This window comes from Lactuca virosa, chromosome 2, assembly GCF_052849685.1.
Source record: "Lactuca virosa cultivar CGN04683 chromosome 2, Lactuca_virosa_CGN04683_v6, whole genome shotgun sequence".
Classification (NCBI taxonomy): Eukaryota; Viridiplantae; Streptophyta; class Magnoliopsida; order Asterales; family Asteraceae; genus Lactuca; species Lactuca virosa.
This window is the reverse complement of record NC_136427.1, coordinates 304,017,179-304,025,787: the sequence shown is the minus strand read 5'-3', so window position 1 is coordinate 304,025,787 and position 8,609 is coordinate 304,017,179. Positions and strand designations below refer to the sequence as shown.

Below are 8,609 nucleotides of genomic sequence, written 5' to 3'. Positions count from 1 at the left end.
TTCTACCATTAGGTTAAAAGAATTTAAATTTCATTCATATTAATAATATTAATAAGAAAGAAAATTTAGTTCTTTTAGTTTTTTAACCCTTAGAAATATTCAATTTCTTAGAATTTGACAGACTCTAATTCCATTAATTTTGCCTCAAAAACGTTATAAAAAAATAATTCATTACAGTTCCTAAATATTTAATTAGAATGACAGAAATCATTAATAAAAAAAAATTAAAAAAAAACACAAAATTCCCTTTGTGAAATTCTAAATTTAACTTTTAACTTAATTTTATTGTCATTCTCTCTCTCTCTCTCTATATATATATATATATATATATATATATATATATATATATATATATATATATATATATTAATGAGTTTTACTCTTATATTTCATATTTACTATTATAATATTATAGTTATTATTTTCATAGTTTTAGTGTATTTATTTTTTTGTTTATTATTGTTATTATTCTTATTGTCACGGCGTTGTATACTTTCCAGTTAAATTGTAACTCCATCTTATTTCTTGTAAACGTGACAAGCAAAACTAAAATTTTATTTAAATTTCATAATATAAAATTTTGTTGACAATTTCGTTGTATTGATTCTTGAAAGACATCATTCATCAAACCAACCATCCGTAAACCGTACATCATTAATGTTTAGTAAGTTGTCAGATTTTTATTTATGCTTAACATCTTATCGACATATATATACATAAAAAGTTAACAAAAATGTCACTATCTATTTATAAGCAAAACCTTAAAATGTAACTTTTTTGCGTTATGATAGATTTTTAATTAAAATATCTTCTACCAAATGAAAAAACTTAACACGGAATAATAATTATTATCAACAAGTAATCAAATAGACTCTTTCAAAGGAAATTGTTATCGTCTAGAAAACGATATCATAAGAAAAAAAATTATAATATTAATATTTTATTGTACAAATACTTGTGACTCAAAATTTATAACAAAATATGGTGTGTCGTCATAGCAATTAAGGCAGTGTTTGCAAACGCACAAACGCTGGTAGTTCATCCACTTCAAATAGTCAATCCTTTCTCACCAATCCTTCTCTTTTAATATCATCTCCTCCATTTCATTCTCAAATCCACCATGGATCGGAGCTGCCGCACACGGCAGTCCACCGCCATTTCTCATGCATCTCCGTTTATCTTTGCAATCGTCGTCTTCTTTCTTGCTTCTTCTTCCACTTCCGAAAAAGGTTTGTAACTGATCATCAAGCTTATTGAATAGAATTCATTCAGTACGTTATTAACTCAGCATCGTCATTAATTAATTACTCTTGAATTTCTTCACAGCTCCATATCCCACATTTGCAAAAGACGCAACGAAAGCTCCGGCGGTGTCTTCCTACGATTACATTGTAGTCGGCGGTGGAACTTCCGGTTGCGCATTGGCAGCCACACTTTCACAAGGCGCAAAAGTTTTAGTCCTTGAAAGAGGGGACTTACCATACGGCATCCCATCCGTGAACACCATAAACGGGTTTATCACCACTCTCGCTGACCTCACTCCGACCTCCGCCTCACAAACCTTTGTGTCCACCGACGGTGTTATCAGCCAGAGGGCTCGCGTCCTCGGCGGTGGGTCTGCCCTGAACGCCGGTTTCTTCACCAGGGCGAGTCCTGATTATGTTAACAAAGCAGGGTTCGACCCGAAACTGGTGAAGGAGTCGTATGAGTGGGTGGAGAAGAAGGTGGCGTTTGAGCCGAAGGTGTTGGCATGGCAGGCGGCGGTGAGAGATGGGTTGTTGGAGGTTGGAGTGTTGCCGGATAATGGATTTACTTATGAACACATTTATGGAACTAAAGTTGGTGGTAGCATTTTTGATGTGAATGGCAATCGACACACAGCTGCCGATTTGTTAGAGTATGCTGATCCAACCAACATTACTGTCTTCTTGAATGCAACTGTGCACCGAGTATTATTCAAAACCGATGGTAAACAACATAATATTTTTTTCTACATACAATCGTCACTAGCCATACAAAATATTAAATTAATTATATATGCATACTTTTTAGACCATGTTACGTATCAAATTGTCCTACGGCATAGCACATTGTTGTAGAAATATACTAAGATCCTAGAGTTGTAGTTGTGGAGTTGGCATGTGAGGGTTTGTTTGATAGTTGTTGATGAATCCAGTCTGATTAAGACTCGGCCATGAATCTGACAGAGTGAGAGACTTCTAAATGTGATATGAGACGGTATGAAATTGATCGGATCAGACCAGTCTCTTTTCAAACCTAGTAAAAAGCATATCAAACAACCATAAGAGTTTCGGTTACGATATAGATTGATGTTTTTATATTTTATGGAACAGAAAGGAGAGCACGGGGTGTTTTATACAAAGATATGGAAGGGAAAGAGCACATGGCATATTTAAACGCAGGGTCATTGATGAGTGAAGTGATATTATCAGCTGGAACACTTGGGAGCCCACAGTTGTTGATGTTAAGTGGTATTGGGCCTGCTAAACATTTAATGGCCCATGGGATCAAAGTGGTATTGGACCAGCCTATGGTTGGACAGGGCTTATCTGACAACCCAATGAACCTAGTACTCATTCCTACGCCCCGACCCGTAGAGATTTCACTCATTGAGATCGTGGGTATAACCCGATTCGGAAGCTTTATTGAAACCGCAAGTACTCATATTAACTTGCCATTGCTCAATAAATTCAGTTCCCACTTTGGACATTTTGCTAACCAGGTTTGTATTATCTTTTTTATATAACCACCTAAACTATTTTAGGTAATGATTAAATCGTTATATATATATATATATATATATATATATATATATATATATATATATATATATATATATATAATATATATATTTTCTAATTTGTTTAAACAAAATCGTTTTCTTAATATTTATGTTCTGATTGTAATATTTTCAGACAACAAAACTTGAGAGGCTAAGATCTATAATTGGACATCAACTCAACATAGATCCATCAGGATTTGATGCTGGACTCATCCTTGAAAAGGTAATGGGCCCACTTTCTTCCGGTGTTCTAGAGCTTGAGACAATAAATCCCAATGATAATCCTAAAGTCACATTTAATTACTTTAAAGACCCTCGAGACCTCCAACGATGTGTTCAAGGGATGGAAACCATTGTAAAGGTGTTGGAATCGAAAGCATTATCATCATTCAGAGAACCATTAATATCAGTTCAAGATTTACTTGCTTTGGTTGTGGCTTTACCTCTGAATTTGAGACCTCGACATGTGAATACTGCATTCGATCTTCAACAGTATTGTATTGACACTGTGATGAGTATTTGGCATTACCATGGAGGATGTCAAGTTGATAGAGTTGTTGATCACAACTATAAAGTCATTGGTGTTGGTGGACTACGTGTAATTGATAGTTCAACACTTTTGAATTCTCCTGGAACAAATCCTCAAGCTACTATGATGATGATTGGAAGGTTAATACTTAATACATATATATGCATTATTAGTTTAATAGAAATATATTCAAATACTAGAGATTAATAAGATTTTATTTTATTATTATTATTATTATTTTTAAATAATTCAGGTATATGGGGCAGAAAATGCTTGAAGAACGATTGACACTTCGAATGAAGTAGGAAATGTGACAGGGAAATTATACTCTTTAAAAAAATGTTGGAAGTTGTGTTTTATATTTCATATAGAGGTACTTGATGATATATGTTTTGTATTTTATTAAAACCGTTTTAGTAAGTTTTTATTTAGTGTCGGTGGATTATATTGTAAGTTAGTTCTTTTGCATTGAAATTTTCCTTCCAGAGAGATAATGAAATTATTAATTAAAAAGGATTTTTTTTTCAACGAAAGTAAATTTTATTAGAAAAACATAGTAGGAATAATTACTCGTTTACCCGCTACGTCTATATAAAACTTTCTTCTTTATTTAATACAATATATATCGTCGGTTTGAAGCTAAGGTAATAATAATTACTTTAAATCAATCCATATTTTAAGCCAATGATGGGTTGCTACTCAAACTAACCAATCTAAACTTTCTCAATAAAATACCCATTTGTACCCACCATATCATGTACTCTAACATTATGTAAGGAGGCCACTAAAACACCGGTAGAAGATATAAGTCCCACCTCCACGATATCACTAGAATATGTAATAACCACTCTTTGAAGAAGAAAATCTAAGTTTGTTATTTCATCTTCATCACCACTCGAACGTAAAGATCAAAGCCAACTTCAATGCCAACCGTAATTATTTGCAATTAAATAATCTATTGAGTAAATTACATGCAATCACCCTCGTTCAGGTGCTGACACGTTCAGTCCCTATTTTCACAAATTAACTCAGATCGTTCTTTGTTTGGTTAAAAGTTGCATGTTTCATCCTTTGTTAATTTAAATTTGCACGCTTACGATACATGAAATGACTGTTATGTCTTTTTTGTACTTTTTTTCTAATTAATTTAATGTATTTATTATTATTAATAATTTAAAAAATAGGAAAAAATATGGCCCCACTTCATCTCTCTCTTTCTCTCTCTTCTATAAAACCCTAAAATGACACTTCCTAATCGACGATCTAACACACCAATTTTTAATAAATCAAGATTTGTACTCTAGCACAGTATTAACAAGTGGCAAAAGATCTTCAGTTGTTTTTTTATTTTTCTTGTTGTGTTTCACTTTTCTAAATCTGATGCCATTTTGAAAAATGAGGGAGTGGCTTCATTGAAGCAGTAGCGGCAGAGAGTTATATGAATGATAATTTCGAGGTCAAGCCAAAGAACTCATCGTAGGAAGCGTTACAGATATGGATAGGGTTGTGTTGGGTGATGAAGATAACTTGTTTGCTAAATTACGTATTGTCGTTGATTAGGGAGTGTGGACGTCAGAGTTCCACATGCAGTGTACGTCGGAGTTCCGCACGCAGTAAACGTCGAAGTTCCACATGCCCGCCTTCGATTTGTCGTAGCCTTTCAATCAAACGATTTATGGTTCAGTAAATGCCGAAGTTCCACACACAGTGTGGAGGAGTCCGTCCTTTTGTGACTCCGACAACACTGAGAGTCTAAAATTAGAAATTTTCAAATTTCCATCATCGTTTAGCAAAAAAAATCGGGTTTTTAGATCTCAATGTACGATTCCATTCTCCCTTGTTTTAATCGTTAACCACGACCTCATCATTATTAGGCTCTCTCGTCGAAATCCAATTACAGATCTAGAGACAGTAGAGACAACGAAGTTACTTTTTACATAGTAGTTCATGAATCGAGAGTTTTAGGGTCGTCAGCGGGTCTTCTCGTCGAAGAAGTAGTGAGAGATGGAAGATATTCGGTATCAGAGTAGAGAGAGGTACAATAGTCCGTTATTTTTGTTTCAAGAGAGTTGGGGGCTAAAGGAAACATAGGAAAATGAAAGGTAAATGGGGAGGGGGGGTGGGTTGGGTTGGTGGAGATATTTTTATTTCTTTTTTTTTTTAATTTAAAAATGATAAATAAATAAAAGAAACTTAAAAAAGAAATTATTAAGGGTAAAATAGATTTTTATGTCCGAAGGGATGAAGTGCACAAGTTTTAAACAAATGATAGACGGTTCGAATAAATTTTTGATAATAAAACTGAATATGTCTTTTGGCACCTTCACAATGTAACATCCAAAAAACCATAATAAAATTTTCATTTTTAAAACCCTTTAATAATCCATAAACCATACAAAACATAGTTTCCCAAAAGCCATAATGTAAATCAGAGTATCCCAAAATCATAAGCCAACGAAATATACAAGGATGATGTGCACAATCACGCATTCGCCTTGCCCCGATCATCTGATGTACCTGAAACCATAAAATCAAACTGTAAGCACAAAGCTTAGTGAGTTCGCCCAAACTACCACACAAAAACAAACAAATATACATATTGCATGTTGGGTCCACAACCTCCTGGTTTGATTACCTTAACCTACAACCTCCCGGTTGGATTGCCATACATATTGCATTATGGGTCCACAACCTCCCGGTTGGATTACCTTGGCCCACAACCTCCCGTTTGAATTGCCATACATATTGCATGTTGGGTCCACAACCTCCCTATTGGCTTACCCTTTTTGGCCCATAATCTCCTAATTGGATTGCCTCGGGTTTGTTGTCTTACAGCACAAAGCAGTACAACCTCAACCCAACCACACTATGTCGACATATGTAACAGATAAACATATAACTAGCAAGTACAGGTAATCATACATATCTACCAATCTAACATATAATCAGCATAGCATCATCCTATATACCAGGATACATAACCTAGTGGGACGACATTGGTACCTTCGACCCACGAGTACAGTGACGAGAAACTCACCTGAACAACTCAATAGAAGCTCCACAACTACCTCAAAAACAACACAACTAACCCAAGCTTCCTAAAACCACGAGGCTAATCCTTAGCTAAATATTCAATTCTACCTAAGTTTGACCAAAAGTAAATCTGGTCAAAAATTCAACAGTCAAAGCTAAGGTCAAAATTCCCAACAACAACTTTCCACGTCGTGGCCTTCCTTGGCCACGTCGTGGGCACTAAATGCCAAAATAGTCACTGATTCCCCAATTGATATGCCATGGCAGCCTAAGGCCACGCCATGAGGACTAGTCTGAACAGCTCAAACGAGCTTAATCCATTTTCTTCCGATTTCAAGAGCTCCAAAGCTCAGATATGATCCTTTCCAAGGTCTTAATGGATTAAGTTTCTAACGTTATCCATTAGGAAGGTCCAAACCACCAAGATCTAGACTTTAAGTCTTGAAGTGGTCCAAAAATGCATATTTTTCAACTTAATCCCTTATGTCCAAGTCTATAAACTTCAGATCTGAATCAACATGATGTATAGATGGATAAAGTTTCCAACTTTATCCATAACAATGTATCAAGCTTTCAACATCTAAACTTTAATACCCCAAAATAACCTAAATGACCAAGGTAACTTGCATGGCTGAAAGGGAAAGCAAAAGATTAAAACTTTCCTAGTCCAAGAGGTCCAAGAAAACATTTTAAACTGATCAAAAGAGTGTTGGAGTCCAGATCTGAAACATACAATGCTCTTGGGACCTTGGAGAGTAATAAAGTTGCAAACTTTATTCCCAACTCTCACTAAAAACTCATTAAAATGGACCAAAACACCAAATACACTTAGATCCATGATGAATATGCAATAAAGTTTGGAACTTTATAACTTACAAAGCTCTAGAAGGTAGATGAAAGTTGAGATCTCCAATTGCCTAGCTTCAAGGATCAATCTTGCATGAAAACATTGCTCCAAAACCACCAAAAACTCAAAAAATGGATGAAAGAGGAGAGGGGAGGCTCAAATCTTGAAAATGGAGGTTGGGGTTTCTCCCATGAGGTTCTAGATATGATGGAGGCTAATAAAATACCCTAAAACATGAATCCTTACCTTTAAATACATTGAAAACCCTACAAATTTCGTGGGCTTTGGGCTGCACAGTTCTCATGTTGTGAGAATATATTCTAACCTCGTGAGGACTCTCACGTCGTGAGAATTACTTCTCACATCATGATAACGGGGTTTCACCCAATTTCACTTCAACTTCAAACAATCATAACTTCTATATACGTGGAAAAGTATTGACGAGCCCCATACATCTTTCTAGTTAATATTGGCTTAACACATGTCGAGCTAAAAACCATAATTCATGAAAGAAGTCTAAAACATTAGTTTTCCTATTTTACCCTTTGACTCAAAGACACAAAACAAGGATTTAATCACTTATCCAACATTGTCATCATCCAATAAGGTCTAAACCTTTTTCCCTTAAAGCCTGTAACATACACGTTCAGTTATCGTGTTTTGTAGTTTAAAAATAAATAATATTATGAAATATTATATGATATTGAGCATTGAGTTCTAACAGATAGTTTTTACTATAAATTAAGTAAAACTATGTTTAGAATCACTCGGAAAATATTGGAAGCCTTATGAGATTCCAATCAAATGTCAAATATTGAAATTTAACGAAAATATAAAATTTGAAATAAGTAAAATTTTATTATTGAAAGTTGTAGATAATTTCGTTAGAAACATTTAGGCGAAAACCTCATCGAAACCGAGTTATAACGAAGAAGTTATGACCAATCGAAGATCCGCGACAAAACCGGCAAACACTATTTAGCGTAAAAAGTGAGTTTTCGATAAACTACTTTTTAGCTTTAGTGATCTAAATGAAAGTCGTAGTATTCGTTAAACCGAGAATTTTCATTAAAAGAACGTCCAAATCTGACTGCGTATGAGGAAGTTATGATTTTTCTAAGTTTTAGTATAGTAGTATACAACTAAAAACTCGAAATAAATATCGAGTGATTTTTAGCAGACTTAACCTAAACGAGAATCGAAGGTATCGTCAATAGTAGTACAACGGTAAAAAGACAGACGAAAACGGACGTCGGATGAAAAAGTTATGAATTTTTAACGGATTTTCCTGTCCCGGACTGTTAAAAATAATAATATTAAAAATAAGGTCAAAATTAGCTGACAGAGTCTAAACGAAAGATGTAAAGTATAATCTCGTCTACGTGTGCATATAAAGA

General features: G+C 34.5%; 1 protein-coding gene across 1 annotated transcript; it reads left to right on the top strand.

The window, feature by feature from the left end:
* Nucleotides 1-998: 998 nt before the first annotated feature.
* Nucleotides 999-3,785, top strand: LOC145161583 (protein HOTHEAD-like). The gene is made up of 5 exons (XM_079081138.1): nt 999-1,229; nt 1,327-1,968; nt 2,355-2,743; nt 2,937-3,472; nt 3,586-3,785. The coding sequence occupies exons 1-5, from the start codon at nt 1,121-1,123 to the stop codon at nt 3,635-3,637; spliced, it is 1,728 nt and encodes a 575-aa protein (XP_078937264.1). The 5' UTR covers nt 999-1,120; the 3' UTR covers nt 3,638-3,785.
* Nucleotides 3,786-8,609: the final 4,824 nt, after the last annotated feature.

Coding starts and splice junctions, on each gene's coding strand:
- LOC145161583 (XM_079081138.1), top strand. CDS start 1,121: ATGGATCGGAGCTGCCGCACACGGCAGTCCACCGCCATTTCTCATGCA. Junction 1,230..1,326: donor TTCTTCCACTTCCGAAAAAG/GTTTGTAACTGA, acceptor ATTTCTTCACAG/CTCCATATCCCACATTTGCA. Junction 2,744..2,936: donor TTGGACATTTTGCTAACCAG/GTTTGTATTATC, acceptor TAATATTTTCAG/ACAACAAAACTTGAGAGGCT.